This window comes from Nerophis ophidion, linkage group LG02, assembly GCF_033978795.1.
Source record: "Nerophis ophidion isolate RoL-2023_Sa linkage group LG02, RoL_Noph_v1.0, whole genome shotgun sequence".
NCBI lineage: Eukaryota > Metazoa > Chordata > Actinopteri > Syngnathiformes > Syngnathidae > Nerophis > Nerophis ophidion.
The window spans coordinates 61,782,827-61,804,902 of record NC_084612.1 but is presented as its reverse complement, the minus strand read 5'-3'; the positions used below and the strand labels follow the sequence as shown (position 1 = coordinate 61,804,902).

The 22,076-nt window shown below is 40.2% G+C and overlaps 1 protein-coding gene across 1 annotated transcript in view; it reads right to left on the bottom strand.

Annotated features, from left to right (window-relative positions):
• Positions 1 to 136: 136 nt before the first annotated feature.
• Positions 137 to 22,076, bottom strand: part of iars1 (isoleucyl-tRNA synthetase 1) — a 118,987-nt gene continuing 97,047 nt past the window's right edge. The window contains exons 28-34 of the mRNA XM_061888025.1: positions 17,685 to 17,780; positions 13,173 to 13,349; positions 11,160 to 11,280; positions 10,950 to 11,075; positions 10,706 to 10,852; positions 4,677 to 4,829; positions 137 to 738 (exon numbers count right to left, since the gene is read on the bottom strand). Of these exons, the coding sequence (XP_061744009.1) occupies positions 656 to 738; positions 4,677 to 4,829; positions 10,706 to 10,852; positions 10,950 to 11,075; positions 11,160 to 11,280; positions 13,173 to 13,349; positions 17,685 to 17,780 (903 nt within the window). The 3' untranslated portion in view covers positions 137 to 655. The remainder of the gene's footprint in view (positions 739 to 4,676; positions 4,830 to 10,705; positions 10,853 to 10,949; positions 11,076 to 11,159; positions 11,281 to 13,172; positions 13,350 to 17,684; positions 17,781 to 22,076) is intronic.

Genomic DNA, 22,076 nt, shown 5'->3' with positions numbered 1-22,076 from the left:
ATGGGACAAAAGTGTCTCGAGTCCAGCAGATAAACTGAAAGAGAAAATGAGGTTAAGCTGCAGGACCAGCCACGCTCTGCTTGAACAAGCCTAATAGAAAAGGTGTAAGAATATAAAAAAAAGAAAAAAAAAAAACTCTTCATCACCATTGATTTATTCCAATTGTCAGTGAAGGCAGCATATTCCATATAGGTTCGTCCCCTGAGCTCAGCCACCCAAAAAATTCATTTCAACTTTTAAATGAGGATTTAGAAAGCAATGAAAGGATTATCTGTTAAATATTACCACAGTGTTTGTGTGTGACAAATTGGTTTGCCCTGATTGATTGCCGCAGCTGTAATAACTTCGATACCTCCACTTTGTTTAGTTTTAGCATTGAACTGGATTAAAAACACATTAACAGTGTGCTTTTAGGGGCCAGATGGAGTATTCAAAAATACTTTTGAATTTTTTCAAGTCAGACAATATTTTTGGTACAATGGATAATTTTTCTACCATGACATGGAAAGTATATGACTGACTTGAAAAAAAAGTGAAAGTACATGAACAAGAAGACGATGAACCCTTTTGAGAGTCTTCAAAATGTCAAGTGGATTTAAAACCTGTGTGGTAGCTATTAAGAATGTGCATGAGGAACTCATGGAGGGGGGGGTTTCTAGGATTCCGCCGTAGTGGGAAGAACTCGCACATAGAGAGTTTTGGTGTCCAGAGATTTTACTGGCGAATCTGCCGGCACCTCTGAAAGAAAAAAGATGACGAGTGGCTTGGTTAATAGTCTTCACTGTGTGAGTGTGAGTCAGCAGAAAAGTGTTACGATAAAAAGGGTCCATAAAAGAAGGTGATTTTACCAACTAGGGCTATAACAGTACCGTATTTTCCGGACCACAGGGCGCACTGCCGATGAATGGTCTACTTTTGATCTGTTTTCATATACTAGGGCGCAGTATCTAAGTCATTTTTTTTTCTTTTTTTTTCTAAATGTAAAACGCTTCCTTGTGGTCTACATATGTAATGCTGGTTCTTTGGTTAAAATGTTGCATAGATGATGTTTTACAGATCATCTTCAAGCCGCTTTCTGACAGTCGCTCACCGATGCGCCGTTTTGTGGGCGGTCTCATTTACGTGGCTCACATTCGACAGCGTCTTCTCCCCGTCATCTTTGTTGTAGCGGTGTAGCGTGCAAGGACGGGAGTGGAAGAAGTGTCAAAAGATGGAGCTAACTGTTAAATGACATTCAGACTTTAGTTCAATCAGTAACGGAGCAACATCTCCTCATTCGGAAACAATAACACAGGAAATGTGTCCTGTGAAAACCATCCGACCGGAACTCTAATAACTAAAGTTCCTTGGGTGAATAATATAAACTCACTACACCGGTTTGTTTTAACGCTTTCATGGCGAGTTTACTGACAGATAAAAGTAAGAACTTTACACTACTTTATATTAGAAATGGCAACAGCAGAAGATGAATGTCCCATAACAAGAAGATAGAGAAAAAGAAGAAGCTTATCGACTACGGTGTCTCCACGGACTAAAAAGGCAGATGTGCGCAATTTCTTGGGACTTATACAAATCCCAAATACAGATCAGCAGGTACCAGAAGGTAAAAAAAAGTTGCTTTTGCATTATATTGCTAAACAAAACGCTAGATAAAATGTCTTACCTTATATACACACACCATAATATCACTCCAAATTTATTGCGCCGACAATCCTTTAAGCGGTGCTGCTACATAGCTTACCAAAGTCTTACTAAAACATGTTTGATAGATTTTTGAGCGCCATGTGTAATGTTCTGTATTTTGAATAGAACATTTAAAATATTGGTGTTGTTTACTTCAGACATATTGTCATCATAGTGCAGTCTACATGTATCTCTTATGTATGACTGCCATCAACTGGTCACACTTAACCTACTCAGTGGCCTTGTGGTTAGAGTGTCTGCTCTGAGTTCGGTAGGTTGTGAGTTCGAACCCCGGCCGAGTCATACCAAAGACTATAAAAATGGGACCCATTACCTCCCTGCTTGGCACGCAGCATCAAGGGTTGGAATTGGGTTTGAAATCAACAAAAATGATTCGCGGGCGCAGCCACCGCTGCTGCTCACTGCTCCCCTCACCTCCCAGGGGTGATCAAGGGAGATGGGTCAAATGCAGAGAATAATTTCGCCACATCTAGTGAGTCTGCGACAATCATTGGTACTTTAACACTTATCTTTACACTTTGTAACAAATAATATAGCTTCGAGTTGGGTAAGCTCAACCAAAATTATTTCTTACATTAAGCGCACTGGATTATAAGGCGCACTGTCGAGTTTTGAGAAAAATAGAAGATTTTAAGTGCACCTTATAGTCCGGAAAATACGGTACATGCGTTCCTTCTTCAGTCTGTACATTTGGTAGTGAAGTGATTTATATAGTGCCTTTTCTCTACTGACTCAAAGTGCTGTACATTGAGAGACCCATTATCTACCTTTAAGCTATATTTACACAAGTGGCGGGTGGCACAGGTGGGTGAAGTGTCTTGCCCAAAAGCTGTGACGTAGAAGGCGGAAACCGGATTCGAACTAGGAACCCTCAAGTTAATGGTCTGCCGCTCTTTTATCCGAGCCGAGCCGCACCACTTGGTAAATAGGCTGTACTTTAACAATACTGTTCGCTACGTACCTCGGTTTTAGGTCACTGTTCGGTTCATTTTGGGTACAGTATGGGAACAAAATCATTCAATTCGCCAGAGTCTGATCCGACTATCAAGCGTGCAGTCGAATTGTCGGATATTGAACCCCCTTCCTCTCTCACAAGGCTCCAGTCGTCGAACACAGAGCTTGGGCTGAAGCTGGGAGCCACCTCTGTCAGTTCGTTTGGGCAGGAGGCTCCCCTCACTGCTCCCTTGTGGAAACTAACGATTCTTATGCCGAGTCACCTACGGAAACCTTGTTAACGACGTCAACTTTGTCACGATGCCAGGGCGAAAGCTTGCACAAAGCGAGCCAACCCAAGGACCCCACTGAACTATTCAAACCTTACAGTTTTTATCCATTTTGGAAATGTATTTTAGCATCTTGTAGTGAAGCGAAGTGTATTAATATAGCGCTTTTCTCTAGTGACTCAAAACGCTTATACATAGTGAAACCCAATATCTAAATTACAATTAAACCAGTGTGGGTGGCACTGGGAGCAGGTGGGTAAAGTGTCTTGTCCAAAGACACAACGGCAGTGACTAGGATGGCGGAAGCGGGGATCGAACCTGGAACACTAAAACTGCTGGCACGGCCACTCTACCAACCAGGCTATACAAATATTATAGGCATAAGATTGTACTATTTGACTACACGGCTGCTTAGCATGCATTTTTCACATAAAATGTCTCCACTTTTGTTAAATATCATATTTTGATACAAAATGGGCCTAATTTGTGTTAACAATTACAAAATGGCTATGTTGTGTGTTCAAACAGAAGACCAACATTAGAGTGTAATAGATCATTTTTATCTGCTTAAAATTTTAGTTGTCACTAGAAAGCTATTGCTGCTTCCTGGTGCATTGTTGTGTGTTTAATATGGCTGGTCATATATTTTGGCTTCCCACATCTCCCTCTCTCTAAAAAACAGTTCTATGCACACAAAAATATTTTCCTAATAATGTTGGGGAACCGGGCTAATTCTTCTCCGTACCAAGGCCAGGCACGCCGCCTCGCCTCGAAGGTGTAGCTCTCTGCTGCAAAGCTAATAATCCTGAGGCAGGTTTAGATACAGACACTTTTGTTACGACATTTACTCCCTCTCTTTATTTAGTACAATTTGATATCCTGTGGATACCTTATTTGATATCCTTTGGGCACCCCTGCTGTAGAAGCTAACAGTTTATGGCCAATGTTTATGGTCCCCTCCATTGTCATCCCATTGGGTTGAGTTTTTTCTTGCCCTGATGTGGGATCTAAGCCGAGGATGTCGTTGTGGCTTGTGCAGCCCTTTGAGACTATCGTGATTTAGGGCTATATAAGTAGACATTGATTGATTGACTACAGTCTCAGTACTTGGCATGTGTTCAGAAATGACAAGGAAACCTAATCAATTCAGATAGTGGAGGAAATGAGTAGATGAATTATCAGGTCTCGTCAAACAAAACTACATTTCAATAAATGTTGAACAACTCAAGGTAAAAAAAAAATTCCCACATTGGGAAAACTGGGTTGGGTGGTTATGTTTTAGGAGGGCATCCAAGTTTGTTGTGTTTCCTTTTGTTTGGTTCCACTATGTAAAAAAAACCTGCCCAGTTATTAAGAACGGTGAACCATCTTTCATCTTGTTTTGAGGACAACGAACACACACAAAACTGATTGAGGACAACAAAATTAGCATGTTTATTTTCATCCATCGCTCAGTGGATTTTATTGCCCCAGGCCTATGGTCTCGTACTTTGCAAGTTTTTAGGCTTAATTTTGAAAATCATTAAAAGTAAGCAGTTTTTTGTTTTGCATTTTGTTCCCTTTAAACAAACCGTGACCTTAAAACTGAAGTAGGTATTGAACCCGGACTGCTGCATACCGTTGCACACGCCTGACCATAGACGAGTCTATCACATTCGCTGATATGACAATTTACCTCTCCAAAATTCTTACAACTTCCAAATTAGTGTCTAAACTAGACAGCAAAACAGTACCATCTATGCATCTTACCTTGACAGAGCTCCTGGTCCAGGTACAGTCTGAGTCGTCTGCTGCGCAGGCCAAAAACTTTGGCAACCTCTAACAGCATGTCCGAATAGTCCAGCCCGTTTTGGCCAGCTGGGTTGACCAGCAGGAGGGTAGCCACTTCTCCTGTTTGGCACTCTGCAGGAGGCAGACAAACTTTACTAATTAGTCTACAAATGAGGACATTGATACAGCCGACCAGAAGGAGGGGCTTTGATACACAACAACCACCAAGCAATGCATGGAAAAAGACCTAAAGTCCAATGCTATTGGGCGCTGGTTGACCTGTTAGATTTTAAAATATTGTCTCCTTTTGAAATTGTCTGGTCCCAGGTCAAACCGCACCATCCTGAAATATTTGGGACGGAACACACACCTTTACTGAGAGGACAAGTGATGATTTTGACAAAAGTATTGGGACAATGCTGCATTGCTTTGAATGAGAGTGGTGTTGTCTAACTTGCACATTCTTCTCTTGACAACCATCATTGAGTCTTTTAGGAACGATTGTCACAAAAATTATCAAAGAAAAAGCATCACACATGCAAATCTTTGACATTGGAGGAAATGAGTGCGGTATGCTCAGATGTTTTTCAATGCATGCTTTGTCCGGAGTGTGGCCGGAGAGTAGAGCTTGATCGATTTTTTTCAAGGCCGATACAGATACTGATTATTGGTAGTCAGAGGCCGATAATCGATATTTGTAGCAGATATTTATTTGTAGTAAAATGTATCTAAACATGATTAGAATATGTTATGAAGTGCTAATGTTGTGGTTAATGTACCGCCAAACTAATCAGGGGATTTCACAAACACGTTTACAAGGTGTGTCTAAGAGGAGCATCGACATCTGCAATTTAAAATATTGGAAAAATATAGGGTTTCTCTACATTACAACAACTCGTCATCAACTCATTTTAATACAAATTTATGACGGTTAAAAGGTTTTAATACTGCTTGTAAGGAACCTTGAAAATTTTTATAAAACAATTATTTAGAGCCCATCCACATCCAGGGCTGGGAGGTGGCAGTAGTGGGGCAGTACAAGTACCTGGGAGTCCCTTTGAACAGCAGACTGGACTGGAAGGACAACAGCAAAGCTGTATACAAGAAGGGCATTAGCAGACTTTTTTCTGAGGAAGTTTAGGTACTTTGATGTGTGCAGCAATGAATTGACTTAAACAAGTCGAAAAACTTATTCGGGTGTTACCATTTAGTGGACAATTGTACAGAATATGTACTGACTGCCTGTGCAATCTACTAATACATTTTTCAATTAATCAATCAAAGCTGATGGAGATATTTTTGAGTCTGTTGTCGCCATGTACAGAATATGTACTGTACTGTGCTATCTATTAATAAAAGTTTCAATCAATCAATCAAAGCTGTTGGAGATCTTTTTTGAGTCTGTTGTGGCCAGTGCCCTGTACTTTGCAGTGATTGGTTGGGGGAGCAGCGCCAGCAAAAGGGAGTTAAACCGGATTGAAAAAACGGATCCGGAAAGCCGGCCAAACTATTAGCACGCAGTTGGAGGCGTTCGTGTCAGTGAGGGACAGGGCGACACTGGACAAACTACTCGCCATCATAGACAATCCCGCCCACCCACTCCACCAGACAATTGAAAGACAGTGGAGCTCAGACGCCAACAGGCTCCTCTAGCTTCGTTCCCACAGTGTTGGATTCAAGAACTCCTTCATTCCAGTTGTACAGTAACTCACCATACAGCAATAGATGATATCTGTCTATAACCTGACCGCTTCTATGTTAGCTACCTCTCTTTGTTTATAATGTATATTTTCTGCTGGATCTACTCTCTATTTTATGTTGCCCTTTTTCTTTTCTTTTATGCTGCAGCTGTTACATATACTGTAGTATTTTGTACTATGGCAATTGGGATTTGTTATATATTGTATATATTATATACAAATAGATTACAATATAATGATATAATATATCAGTATATACTATATATATAATATTACATATGTTATATTTCATATTGCTACTATGGTACATTTTTAGTCTACTTTATACCTGCATTATACTTTCCATCCTTTGTAACTGAGCTACTGTGTGGAACAATTTCCCTTGTGGATCAATAAAGTCTGTCTAAGTCTATGCTGGGCACCTTTCCGTGGCTTAAAATTGAGACCTTTTTCAAGCTGGCGGACATAATTTCTTCCTGGAAGTTACAGAAAGAATGGGAAAGTGAGAGCTTTGGCCTGTTCTTCTTTAACTACATAAGAAATCTCTTATTTGTCAATATATTGACAATAAGTTTTAATTTTTGGTGAAGATATATTTTCTGTTGTCCTTATGTTCATCCATTTCTGTCGCGTTATTTGATTGAATCAGAAAACATGAAACTCGCGGCGTTCATTTAATGCGCCCACACTGCGGGTGTTAACACCCGCAGTGTGTCTTTTCGCTTGTCGTGCGACTCGATCAATGCAGTAGCAAAAGCACACACACAAAGGGACCAGGAATACGCCAAGAAAGGCAAGCAAAGGCGACGTACTGCAAGCGACCGACAACCACTGCAAGGAGGAGTAAAAGGGAGGGGTGTGGCCGCAGTTGAGGAGTTTGCTCATATATCATACCATATTTGGGGAGAATTACTGACAAAGAAAATTGTTTTTATCATTAAATGAATTAAATAGAAAATTGGGCTGCAGCAAAAATGACTTTTCTAGCAGTGGTTATTATTTATCTAATTCCATATTTTTGTTAAAAATACTTAATACTAGTATCATATAGGTATATATTGTATCTGCTGATGTAGTTAAGTTGGAGTTGTGTACAACAACAAAAAACTGCAGCTGGCTCCAGCCCCCCGCAGGTGTCTTGGAGTAGAAAAAATGGATGGATGGATGGATGGATGGATGGATGGGGCTCGTTTGTAGGGGCTATAAAATATCTTAAATAAAAAAATAATTAAATCACTTTACTTGTACACACATTAAAGGCCATACTATACGAAAACAAAAAACAAAGCTTGAATGTTGAGTGTTTTTTCTTGACACCCAAACTCCAAAGTTAGGGCAGCTTGTGCTTAAGAAAAACGGTGCGTTCCAGTAACCTCGTAAACTGGAAGTCGGAGCTGGGAAAGATGTCATGGCCAAGTTTAAAGCGTTCCAGTTATGAAGTCGGAAATCAACATGGCCACATTCATGAAAGCTACTTATGTGCTTTCCTTATCTAAATATAAACAATTATGGAAAAATATGCACTCTTTCTGCAATCCTCAGATACGGTGGATGAAGAGGTAACCCAATGAGGCCATTGCTAGTAATATAAAACGTATGAAAGACATGAAAAAATTAGATTCACAATACCGTAACATTACTACAAAACCCAAAACCAGTTAAGTTGGCCCGTTGCGGAAATCATGAATAAAAACAGAATACAATGATTTTCATATCCTTTTCAACTCATATTAAATTAAATAGAATGCAAAGATAAGATAACTTAGACACATTACAAAAAAGTTGGCACAGGGGCGTTATTGCCACTGTGTTACATGGCCTTTCCTTTTAACAACACTCAGTAAACATTTATGAACTGAGGAGCGCAATTTTAGAAACTTCAGGTGGAATTCTTTCCCACTCCTGCTTGATTTACAGCTTAAGTTGTCAAATAGTCCGGGCTCCCTATTGTCGTAATTTACGCTTCATAATGCGCTACACAGTCTTCAATGGGGACTCGTCAGATCACTGACAAGTCCATCTTCCGTTCTATCCTGAGGGTCAGACAGCGCAAGACGTTTGCACAGTGTCTGTGTTTTCAAAAGTTGTAAATCTTTATTGTTTTACAGTTCTCTTTTATGTATTTTAAAATGTATGTCTTAACGTATTACTTTTTTGAAACTGTTATGTGACATGTGATGTTGACCTCTTGGCCAGGTCACCCTTGTGATAGAGATCTTGATCTCAATGGGTTTCTTATCAGGTTAAATGAAGGTTCCATTCTATAGATGAGTCCAGGCCCAGCGAAGCCGGCGGCGTTTTTGGGTGTTGTTGATAAATGGCTTTCGCTTTGCATGGTAGAGTTTTAACTTGCACTTACAGATGTAGCAACCAACTGTAGTTACTGAAAGTGGTTTTCTGAAGTGTTCCTGAGCCCATATGGTGATATCCTTTTAGGGTTGTTCCGATCCGATATTTGGATCGGATCGGCCGCCGATATTAGCAAAAAAATGCGTATCGGCAAGGCATTGGAAAATGCCGATCCAGATCCAGTTTTTAAAAAACTCTGGTCTGTGTTTTCCAGCACACCGATTTAAATAATACATTCCAATTTTCTGCTGCTCCCTAAGTGCCGTTCCGCATTTTCCAGCACACCTTCAACAAATCCACAGGTCTTTGTGCTAACCGTTGACGGCCATGTGGATTAAAAGTTACGGTAAAAATGTCAGCTGTGTGGGATTATTTTACTCTACAAAACGAAAAAGATGAAGAGGTGGAGTGCAAAACATGCCACAATAAAGTCAAGCGTGGTGGTAAAGTTGTAAGACATGTTAATGACTCTTGAGAGTAAGAGGCTTTTTAGGACATCAGCTATACACAGCTAACACAGCTCCTGTGTTCATCATTGATGAACACAGAAGCACGCTGACACCTGAGCATCTTGAAGAGCTCGTCTTTGTTAGAACACCCCCTGACTGGGACTGCAGTCAGGGGGCCACACAATGGAAGGGAGTGTGTAGATAGTTTTTTTTTTTTTTAAGGTTACACTTGTTCAAGAGCAACTATTGATGCTGAGTTATAGACATTTTATCCCACTCAGGTTGTTTCAGTGTTTTGCTTTTTTTTAATAATGTTCACAGCATTATTTTCACTTTATACTGTTCACTTTTTTACTGTTTAATGATGCCATTTCTGTTTGTCATGTATAATTTTGTCTATTTTGTGTTTATCCTTGAATAAACAGGTCAGTTTCTTGTTACCAACCACTGTGTATTATTCAAACTTACCTAATTCAGCTAGCTAGTTGTTATCAAGAGTACTAAAACCCTTTTCAACATGAATTTGACAACTAAGTAGGCTAAATAACTTTAAACTTTAATACATGCTTGGATAGGCCAGTATCGGTATCGGATCGGAAGTGCAAAAACCTGGATCAGGACATCCCTATATCCTTTACACACCAATGTCGCTGTTTGATGCAGTACCGCCTGAGGGATCGAAGGTCACGGGCATTCAATGTGCAGTGATTTCTCCAGATTCTCTGGACCTTTTGATGATATTACGGACCGTACATGGTGAAATCCGTAAATTCCTTGCAATAGCTGGTTGAGAAATGTTTTTAAACTGTTCGACAATTTGCACACGCATTTGTTCACAAAGTGGTGACCCTTGCCCCATCATTGTTTGTGAATTACTCAGCATGCCATGGAAGCTGCTTTTATACCCAATCGTGGCACCCACCTGTTCCCAAATAGCCTGTTCACCTGTGGGAGGTTCCAATCAAGTTTGATGAGCATTCCTCAACTTTCTCAGTCTTTTTTGCCATTTGTGCCAGCTTTTTTGAAACATGATGCAGGCATCAAATTCCAAACGAGCTAATATTTGCAAAAAATAAAGTTTACCAGTTCGAACATTAAATATATTTTCTTTGCAGTGTATTTTCAATTGAATATAAGCTAAAAATGATTTGCAAATCATTGTATTCTGTTTTTATTAACCATTTACACAATGTGCCAACTTCACTGGTTTTGAGTTTTGTATAAATAAATGTCCTACAATATGTTTACAGATGTTTTAGTGCAACGAAAAAAATAGTCTTAAGTGCTAATAATGGATATTACAGAAGCTTCTATATCCTAGAACTCCTCGACTTTGTGCGGACTGACTTCATAGTACAATTGGAAGGCTCCCAAAGCCTACAATTTAGAAAGGTCTTGTGTGACACTAGGCATGGCAGCTTATATTTCGAATTGTACGATTTAAAGAGGTTGCACTAAAGTGGTTTATATTTGTCGGAATTGTGATTCTTTTTTTAATTTGTTTTCTTACCAGCTGGCTGTGCGTTGCAGAGCACCAGGTTAACGTAAGGACACGAGGGGGCGCTGCTGTTGGGGTCAGGACCGGGGGAGGCGGAGTCTGTCGTCATCAACAAGGTTTTGCCGCTCAGAGTCTGCAAATTTGTTGTTTTGGTCAACTCTGTGGAAAGAAGATGTTTACAACACATTATCATTGTTGTTCATTTGAACGCAGTTTGTGTTGAAATAGTGTAACATCTGAGACAAAAAGTGTTCACCTTTGCCGTCGTGAAAGACTCTAAGTATGGCGTTGTTGGTTCCAAAAATGTTGCCGCACACTTTCTTCAACTTGTCCAACCCCAGAACGTTATCACCTTTGGGGTTCTCTAGCAGCACCACACCCTCTGAATAGGGAAGCAGGATATATGGGAAACCAAATAAAATCAGAATCAACAAGCAGTGTGCATTTCCGTCTTTTTATCTTCAACCTTGCTCTTTGCCCTTGACGGTCACTTTGAGGTTGACGTAAGCACACGCCGGTCCGTTTAAAGGAGCCCTAGGCCCTGAAGATCCCTTTATAATCGTTAGCTCCAAGTGTGAGCCCTTCAGCTGCACCAAACATGATCGAAAAAGAGAGAGAAAAAAAAGGGGAAACACATGTCATTCAATACAGGCTAACAATTGTATATTTTTGGTAACACAGTAGAACCTCCAATGTCGAACACAATGACACAGTTGTATTGACTTCAAAGCAATTCATCCCATAAGGCAGTGGTTTTCAGACTTCTTTCAACAAGTACCATTTCAGAAATCACTTGGTTCTCCAAGCACCACCATGATGACCAATATCAAAATACAGTTGCATATTGGGCCTAAAAAATTAATTGAAAACAGTTGTATTTTACCAGTGTATATTAGTGATGTCTGTCTACATGTTAATGTATAAAACTACAGTTTGATCTATTTCAAATGAGTTTTGACAACAGAAAAAAAACGGTCACATTATTTGTAGGCTTTTGTGGGCCATAAATACAATGTGGCGGGCCAAATTTGGTTCCCGTATGTTCTTTTTGACTACGGTGCATTTGGAAAAAAATGTTTTTTTTTACTTTTAAGGCATGTTTTGCTGATTGAACGCCAAATTGTAGTTGGTTCCATTGTATGTATAGTGCCTGATTTACAGTTGGCATCACAATGTCAGACAATTGAATCTATCAAAACTGTGTTTTTTTCTTTTATATGCAAAGGCAAATTGTCCATCTTTATCAGTACGTAGATTTTCTCGATGGTTGTGTTTTATATATGAATTATTTCTTGGTCTGGTTCCCATTTATTTGTGTTCTTTTATCCCATAAGGCAGTGGTTCTCAAACTTTTTTCACCAAGTAGCGTTTCAGAAAACACTTTGTTCTGTAAGCACCACCATAATGACCAACATGAAAATACAGAAGCATAGTAGGCCTAAATATTCATTAAAAAAATCTTGTTTTTAAGTTGTTTTTACTGAAACATTTTATATATTGTTTTTATGTTAAAATATGCAAGTACTTTATTACTTTATTAAAGCTTTTTCCGACGCAGCCACAGAAAGACAAATTTTATACCACTCCTTTGTCTCATTTTGTCCACCAAATGTTTTATTCTGTGCTTGAATGCGCAAAAGTGATCTTTGTTGATGCGATTGACTTGCTGGAGTGCTAATCAGCCATATTTGGTCAGTGCATAATGGCAAGCTATTTGATGCTAACATGCAATTTAGGCTAGCTGTATGTACATATGGTATCAAGTATGCCTTGTTTGTAGGTATTTTTGAGATCATTTAATTTCCTTTACTTATGTCCTCTGTGTATAATTTATATTTGAATGTCACATGACACATTATCTATGTAATATTGGCTGCATTTCTCATAGTTGTTTGTGTCCCATGTTGTTTCAGACCACCCAGCTTGCAAAGATTGTAATAAATACATTAGAAGAAGACAGCCTGCTGTTTCCTTAAACTTGGACACACACATATATACCTATGGGCATTCTAAACCAGTAATTTCCAGGAGTTATCTCATCCTGTGAGAAGCCCCTGTTTTACTAATGATTTACAAAGTTGAATTAAAATACGACATTTCTCCCAACAAAAATTTGCGCCAGTTTTTGATTGTAGGCTAATATAGCTAATATATACACGTCATGTGTTGCCTTCATTATAACACTTATATAAGGCTTTTAATTTTTTGCGGCTCCAGACAGAATTATCTTTTAGATTTTTGGTCCAATGTGGCTTTTCAACATTTTGGGTTGCCGACCCCTGTCCTAAGCATACAATGACACTGAATGAAAGACTATTCCCAGGCATGGTCAGCATTACACGTACCTTCCTGTCCATTTTAGCTTTAATTTTATATTTGGTATACTTCTGTGGTGGCGCCATAAAAGCAACAAAAAAAAAACACAACAATCGTTTAAACACCTTTGGAGGTGTAACACTGTGTACGTTTGCGCTCATACCGGCATCTTCTCCTCGATAATGATGCTAGCAGCCTTAGGTACTGGAAAAGTCATGAGGGGAGCTTTCGTCGTTGCCAGAATAAAGTCGGTGTGGGCCTTGATTACAGAGTCCAAGTACTCCCCCTCTGGATGACAGCGGTAGTACACCGTTATCTGGTCGGATGGCACCAACTGGCCCTAGGTGAGAAACAGGGCATGAGTATAATAAGTGTTGTTGTTTTTTATTAGAAAATGATGCAAAAGGTTTTCTACGGTGATACATCCGGAGGAAGCGGTTACCTGCAAGAAGGACGGTATGGATGATGGGATTAACATAGGGCTGGGCGATATGGACAAAAAAGTATCTCTCGATATAATTTTACTTAAACTCGATATTTGATATATATCTCGATATAATTTTCGGTGAAGGTATACATCTAAAGATATTTATTTTTGAGCGATATTCAGTGAATGACAACTGTACTGCAAACAGTCAGTGGCACTTGTATTAACCCAGTTAGTCAAGATAGGTATTAACAGCACAGAAAAGAAACTGTTTACGTAGTACAGAATTAAATAACATGAATTAAAATAGAAAACATTTTTTTCTACGTAAAATAAATAACATAGCTGTGAACATAATACAAATGTACCAAACTCATTAAAAAATTAATTTGCAGGCAGGCAGGCACTTATTAATTCCCTTTCTGGTTTGATGACCCGCCCTATCTTGCCTCTGATTGGCCTGTCCCTAGCCAATCGTGACTCATCATAGTAAACAACGAATCAATCATGGATGTTCTTATACGTGCAAGCATGTCTTGGAAGGAGGAAGGGGTTTAGTAGCCCATGGAGAAGAAGCGGGGGAGAACAAGGAACACAACATATAGGCGGCATTTGGGAATTTTAACGTGAAATAAACGACATCGATATTACTATATTTTCTTAATTCATATCGTTTAAAAATACATCAATATATCTTACAAACTCGATATATCGCCCAGCCCTAGATTAATATCACAGTTTTCAAAGTGTTGCACACCCTTAGAGCAGTGCTTCTGAAATATTTCTGGTACGCCCCCATCTATAAAATTGTTATAACTTTACCTCTTATTAACATTAAGGGAAAACAACCCCCCTGGCTTTCCTCGTTCCCACCGTGGTTACTGTGAAACAATTTGCTACATATGGTTTGTCATATTCTGGTATGCAAAAAAAAAACATTTTGGGCAATTCCATGCTCCCAACCTTATGGGAACAGTTTGGAGCGGGCCCCTTCCTCTTCCAACATGACTGTGCACCAGTGTATAAAGCAAGGTCCATAAAGACATTGATGACAAAGTCTGGTGTGGATGAACTTGACTGGCCTGCACAGAGTCTTGACCTGAACCCGATCGAACACCTCTGGGATGAATTAGAACGGAGACTGAGAGCCAGGCCTTCTCCACCAACATCAGTGTGTGACCTCACCAATGCGCTTTTGGAAGAATGGTCCGAAAACTCATATAAACACACTCTGCAACCTTCCCAGAAGAGTTGAAGCTGTAAAAGGTGGACAGACATCATATTGAACCCTATGGGTTAGGAATGTGATTGCACTTCAATATGTGAGTCAAGGCAGGGGGCCAAATACTTTTGGCAATATAGTGTATCGACCCAATCCTCATTGTGCACCCCTAATAATAATTTATTATTTACACAATAATGAGTTTTTGTTACAGGTTTTTATGGAAATATCTAGTAAGACATGAGATGGTAGGATTAGAAAGAACAAAACGTGTGAGAACCAATAAATGCATTGAGAGTAGATTTGTATTTATTTATTGGGTGACATGCTGAAAAAACATTGATTTCATCCAACTCTGTAAGTGCAGGCCGGTGCAATTTCATGACGGTAACTACTGTATATACTGCAATTGCAGCACGCAGCTCAAGGACAGAGAAATACAGTTGGTTACAGAGGAGCAGTCAATCAATGGAGAAAGGTTTATAGGCTTTTTCTGCCAAGTCAAGGTACTGACCCTTTGCTGATGGGGGCTACCACTTGTGTGTGTGTGTGTGTGTGTGTGTGTGTGTGTGTGCGTGTGCGTGTGCGTGCACGCGAGAGTGTGGATAGTTAAAAACAGGGAGAACTCCAGTCAGTAGAGAAGATCGTTATAAATAAGGAGTTGACCTCCTGCTTCCCAGCCTTGCATAAGCTGATAACAATACCTACTGTACGTGCACACAAATAAAACGCAGTACTACCCCACATATAAAGGACGCTTGTAAACTAAGTCCCTTCCTTGCGGTGGAAAATTCCTTACCGATCGCGGTTTGAAATAAGAGTTGGAATGCAGCCTGGCCGGGATCCAACCAACAACGCTGCTATTGCTGCTGCTGTTGTTACTACTGTGTGGACGGAAAAAAAAAAAAAACCCTGTTTGTTTCTTGAGAAAACAAGAGGCTGCTGGCTAATCCGTCTTTACTCCGCAGAGCACTTCAAAGCGCCGATGCGAGAATCTGAAAGGGGCCAGACTCTAATTAAGCTGCCATTAATCCTGCCTTATGATGGAGAGAAAAACGTCTAACTGTGACGCGCAAACGGAAAGATTTCGCAACCAATCAAATTAACATGAGAGCCGTAAAAATGAAGTTGAGTAAAGGGGGCGCGGTGGGGGATCAAAGGAAGGAGGAAAAACAACAAACAACTCAGTTAATGCTGGATGGAAATTGTAGAGTTAAAAGACAAATTCTGCTTTAATTATGCAACCAATTTGGTGTTTGTTTACTTTTGATTGATTGTGTTGACTATCAGAAGTTTGACAAAATACAATATACACTCACTAAATATTTCCATAAAAACCTGTAACAAAAACTAATTATTGTGTAAATGATAAATTATTATTCGGGGTGCACAATGAGTATCGGGTAGATACACTATATATTTGGCCCCCTGCCTTGACTCACATATGAACTTGAAGTGCAATCACATTCCTAACCCATAGGGTTCAATATGATGTCTGTCCACCTTTTACAGCTTCAACTCTCCTGGGAAGGCTGTCCACAAGGTTGCGGAGTGTGTTTATATGAGTTTTCGGACCATTCTTCCAAAAGCGCATCGGTGAGGTCACACACTGATGTTGGTCGAGAAGGCCTGGCTCTCAGTCTACGTTCTAATTCATCCCAGAGGTGTTCGATCGGGTTCAGGTCAAGACTCTGTGCAGGCCAGTCAAATTCATCCACACCAGACTTTGTCATCAATGTCTTTATGGACCTTACTTTATGCACTGGTGCACAGTCATGTTGGAAGAGGAAGGGGCCCGCTCCAAACCGTTCCCATAAGGTTGGGAGCATGGAATTGCCCAAAATGTTTTGGTATCCTGGAGTGATCTCTTTGCTCTATGCGCTTCAGCATCCGCTGACCCCCCTCTGTCAGTTTACTTGGCCTACCACTTCGTGGCTGAGTTACTGCTGTTCCCAAACTCTTCCATTTTCTGATAATAAAGCAGCCAGTTGACTTTGGAATATTTAGGAGCTTGGAAATGTCACGACTGGATTTGTTGCACAGGTGGCATCCTATGACAGTTCCACGCTGGAAATCACTGAGAGCGGCCCATTCTTTCACAAAAAGTGCTTGATTTTATACACCTGTGGCCGAGCGAAGTGATTAGGACACCTGATTCTGATCATTTGGATGGGTGGCCAAATACCTTTGGCAACATAGTGTATTTCTGTCATGCTATCCTGGCTGATGACAATACAGCCTTCTATTCTATTCTAATGAGTTATCAGGCACCAATTTTATTATGTTCTCTAAGGCTGTCCTTTTCAAATAGAATATGGGTTGAAAATGATTCTGCCTTACCAGAATATGACAAAGCGTATGTAGCACATGGCTTCACAGTAACCACGGTGGGAACGAGGAAAGCCAGGTGGGTTGTTTCCCCTAATGTTGATAAACTTACAATGTTATGCAGAGGTAAAGTTATAACAATTTTATAGATGGGTGCGTACCAAAAATATTTGAGAAGCACTGCTCTAAGGGGAGACTCAGTGTGCAACACTTTGAAAACTCTTGTAATATTGTTAATTACTAATAATAATAATAATACATTTTATTTGTAAAATGCACTTTACATTGAGTAAACAACCTCAAAGTGCTACAGTGTATTAAAAAAAATTAAAATAAAAAGATAATGAAAATAAATAAAAATAAAAACTAGAACAGCCTAATAGCTGGAACAAGTATACATATTAAAAAAATAAATAAATAAATAAATAATGTTTGTTTTTATAAATATGAAAACAGAGCTACTTTATACGGGCAAACTGCATTCATAATAAACAGTGTATATTTTTACTGTTAAATTGATACCTCTCTGATACTGTCAGTCAAAACGGAGCATTAATATCCCTGTGAAGGCAGAATGTCATCATTGCACCGATAAAAAAACATGATGTAATTCATTAAGCACTAGTAGCCACAATCAATAGGGGAGTGTTGACAGTCTGTAAGAATTAGTTTTGCTCCTCGAAAAAAAGACGCCCCACCTTTTTGCGTAGTTTCTGAATGCGGTTGATGACCTCCCTGGCCACGCCCTCATCCATCATGGACTGGTCGGGGCTGACGTCCAGCAGCACAAGCACCTACGCAGCACAGCCAGAACAAGAATACGAAAGAGAGACCGATTATTGGTGATGAGCGACAATAATTATACATTTTGTTGATTGCGATACAATTTTGGATATCTGGAGCAAATGAATTAGATTTACAATATTTTTTTATGGTAAACAAGGCTGTTCCAATCCGATATAAGTCTGATATCAGAAAGAAAAAAATCGGATTATATGGACAATTGGCCATGCATTTAATCGTCATTAACATAATGTCCTTCATAAGCACACAAAAGTTGGTATTTTCTTTTACTTTTGGTGAAGTAATTTACAAAAGGTAAACATGGTACTTATAGGCTACAGGGTACTACAAGCTAGCAGCTACACACATCTAAGCACTATTGTTGTCCCGATACCAATATTTTGGTACCGGTACCAAAATGTATTTCGATACTTTTCGGTACTCTGATACTTTTCATAAACTTAATTTTGTTTTTTGCAAATAATACTTAACTTAGAATTTCATGGCTGCAACACGTGCCAAAGTAGTTCGGAAAGGGCATGTTCACCACTGTGTTACATCAGCTTTAACTTGCACTTACAGATGTAGTGACAAACTGTATTTAGTGACAGTGGTTTTCTGAAGTGTTCCTGAGCCCATGTGGTGATATCCTTTAGAGATTGATGTTGGTTTTTGATACAGGGCCGTCTGAGGGATCGAAGGTCACGGTCATTCAATGTTGGTTTTCGGCCATGCCGCTTACGTGGAGTGATTTCTCCAGATTCTCTGAACCTTTTGATGATATTATGGATCGTAGATGTTGAATTCCCTAAATTTCTTGCAATTGCACTTTAAGAATCGTTGTTCTTAAACTGATTGACTATTTGCTCACGCAGTTGAGGACAAAAGGGGTGTACCTCGCCCCATCCTTTCTTGTGAACGACTGAGCATTTTTTGGGAAGCTGTTTTTATACCCAATCATGGCACCCACCTGTTCCCAATTAGCCTGCACACCTGTGGGATGTTCCAAATAGGTGTTTGATGAGCATTCCTCAACTTAATCAGTATTTATTGCCACCTTCCCCAACTTGATGTCACGTGTTACTGGCATCAAATTCTAAAGTTAATGATTATTTGCAAAAAAAAAAGTTTATCAGTTTGAACATCAATATGTTGTCTTTGTAGCACATTCAACTAAATATGGGTTGAAAATTATTATTGAGGCTTTTGTGCGGATATCGCAAAGTTGCAGCAATAGGTTCCCATGGTTTGAGTGTGCAAGGCACAGGTTGAACTTATGCATCAATTTCTCATGATCTTTGTGTGAAGAGGCAAGTATATGCAGATGGGAGGGGAAGGGAAAGAGGCGACGGGGGTGAGGGCAACACTGAGCCGAGAGCGCTGCAGACAGATGGGAGGTAGAGAAGGAAAGAGCAGGCGAGAATAGCGGCAAATTAAAAAAGTAGCTCGGTAAACTGGTATTATCGTGCAGTTGTGCGCTGTGTGTGCGTGCGTGTGTGGGTGTATATATATATATACGCTTGGTAGAGCACTGATTAGTGATGGCCTGTGGGAAAGCCAGACGTGCTGGTTTCCACTTAGCTGAGAGATGATTCCCTGCATTGCACTCGTGGTGTGTGAGAGAAGGCTGTAAGACGCGGGCGGGCACACTATAATTTGTTCTCTGCCCGTCACAATCTCAATCTTGGTGGTTTTGTACTTGTGTGCATCATGACTACTGTTGTCAGTAAGATTTCAAATGTTCGCCCACGTGTATTAAAGTGACTATTTAAATATTCAAATACAGCACATCATTGAAATGCAACTATAAATGTTTCTCTGTGATATAATTGTGCCTCGAGTTGCGCCAGTTGGACAATGAAATGCACGTTTTTTGGTGGGAGTGGCTATCCAAGGGAGTGTGGCTAACACCCCCTAAGGAGGGGGTCGGCACCTCTGATGCGGCTCAGCTGCATAATTGCCGACCCCCCCAGACTGTTACGGGGGGATTCCGGATTTCGGTGCCTCTCCCGGACATCACCCGGGGTCAACGTTCTCAGATTTTCACTCGGACTACAACGTTGAGGGCGTGCTGTGATGGCTTTACTTTTAACGTCCTCTACAACATCTCATCGCGCCTGCCTTTCATGCAATACTATCTGCGTGCCAATCGGACACATGCATTTCGCTGCCTCTATCGTCACATGTACGAGATTGCAAGGCATACTGGGTGATACAGGTTACACTTAAGGTTGTGATATAAACAACTTTAACACTCTTACTAATATGCACCACACTGCGAACCCACACCAAACAAGAATGACAAACACATTTCGGGAGAACATCCTCACAGTAACACAACATAAATGCAACACCACAAATACCCAGAATCCTTTGCATCCATGACTATTCCTGACTATATTTTACACCACCGCGTCTTCTATATTTTGTGAAACGGGTCAAAATGGCTCTTTGGTTGTCGACCCCTGCCCTAAGGTTAGGGCTAAGGTTGACCTACTCAGTGGCCTATTGGTTAGTGTCCACTCTGAGATCGGTAGGTTGTGAGTTCAAACCCCGGCCGAGTCATACCAAAGACTATAAAAACGGGACCCATTACCTCCCTGTTTGGCACTCAGCAAGGGTTGGAATTGGGGGTTAAATCACCAAAAGTGATTCCCGGCCACGCCCCCCGCTGCTGCCCACTGCTCCCCTCACCTCCCAGGGGTGATCAAGGATGATGGGTCAAATGCAGAGAATAATTTCGCCACACCTAGTGTTTGTGTGACAATCATTGGTACTTTAACTTTTACATGGTTATTGAGGAATTATCGGTTATATTGGTGCTGTCAAATGATTACATATTTCGGGTTCTGATGTTGATTTGACCATTGAAATTTGGTCGTATCTCAACAAATAGTCTGCTACACAAAGACAATCTTGAAAAAAAATGCTTTTTTACGTTTGTCTGGTTCTGTACTTGATTTGACCATTGGATTTGGGCCATGCTTTCATGGCTCTCTCAGCCCTTTAGGTTCCCGACCCGTGCATTAAAAGAAGGAAACGGCCGATTGAAACTATTTCAGGTAAAACACATTTTAGACGGCAACACGGCAATGTTGGGCGACGGTTTTGGATAATGCCTGCAAGAACGGCAGCCTGATGGGATATGTTTGTCAAGGAATGTGTTGTGCCAGCAGAACGGCAAGAGAACTTTTAAATGTCCAGGTCAGCTGTGATTCTACTTAGCGAAAAAAATTGTCCATTTGTCAAAGGGGAGACAACGAAAATGCGGACTCCCGTGGACGAGGGAAAACAGCGAATGCATTTGGACTGGCAAAGCAGATTATCAGTTATTGTCTGTGACGTATGTCGAGCGATTACTTAACATCTATTTTTGTACTCCATAACTTTTGTGAAGCCATGAAGTGGTTGCGGCCGTCAAGTTCGAATGCCAATTTCAGCCTACAAGCACAGTGTCCTGACCAGATATCTAGAACCCTACATTGAGTGTTTTAAAATGTTCATCACATTGTTTACTTTCACACATCCATTAAATATATGGTTCATGTATGATGGCTCAGGTGTGATTTACTACAATAGTCTAACAGCTGCTGATGGTGAGGCAAACAAGGTTTACTGTGAAAAAAAGGGGGCAATAGTCTACATTGAAACACAGGGTAAGGATACACTTCCAGGTCAGAGGTAACTATGACGAGCGCATTTTTTTTCACGCATGCGTACTAGGTCGCGTTGCGCTGGCGGACTGAGGGGTGGTGGGTCCTAAAGGGTGGCGTTGTGTGTGTGTGTGTGTGTGTGTGTGTGTGTGGACAAGGATAAGGTTAGGTGGGATTTACCATGAATAAACTTAGTGTAGAAGGGGCCAAAGTCAGCTTTAAAGAACAAGTATATATAATCAACATGGGTTAATGACTTTTCCTAATGGGTAAGGTCTGTGTTTTAAATAATAATCTTTGTGATTAACACGTGTTTTTATATCATTTGATAAGGATTTAAACTTTCAGTAAGTTATATAATTATTGAAAACAATTAAAATTAAGAGTAAGATTACTAATTCAGTGTTAATATTTGAGTAGGCCGCTGGGCCCTCTGTAGTGGAAAAGTTGGACCCCGAGGTCGAAAAGGTTTAGAACCTCTGGATTAATTGAATTAAGAAATAGTTCCTTGTCGAAAGTATTTCTGATTGATAAGGTTTTGAAGTAATAGAGGCAAAACAGTTGGCTGCAACCGGAAGAGGCAGTGTTGGTTCAGTTTCAACTCCATCCATCCATCCATTTTCTACCGCTTGTCCCTTTTGGGGTCGCGGAGGG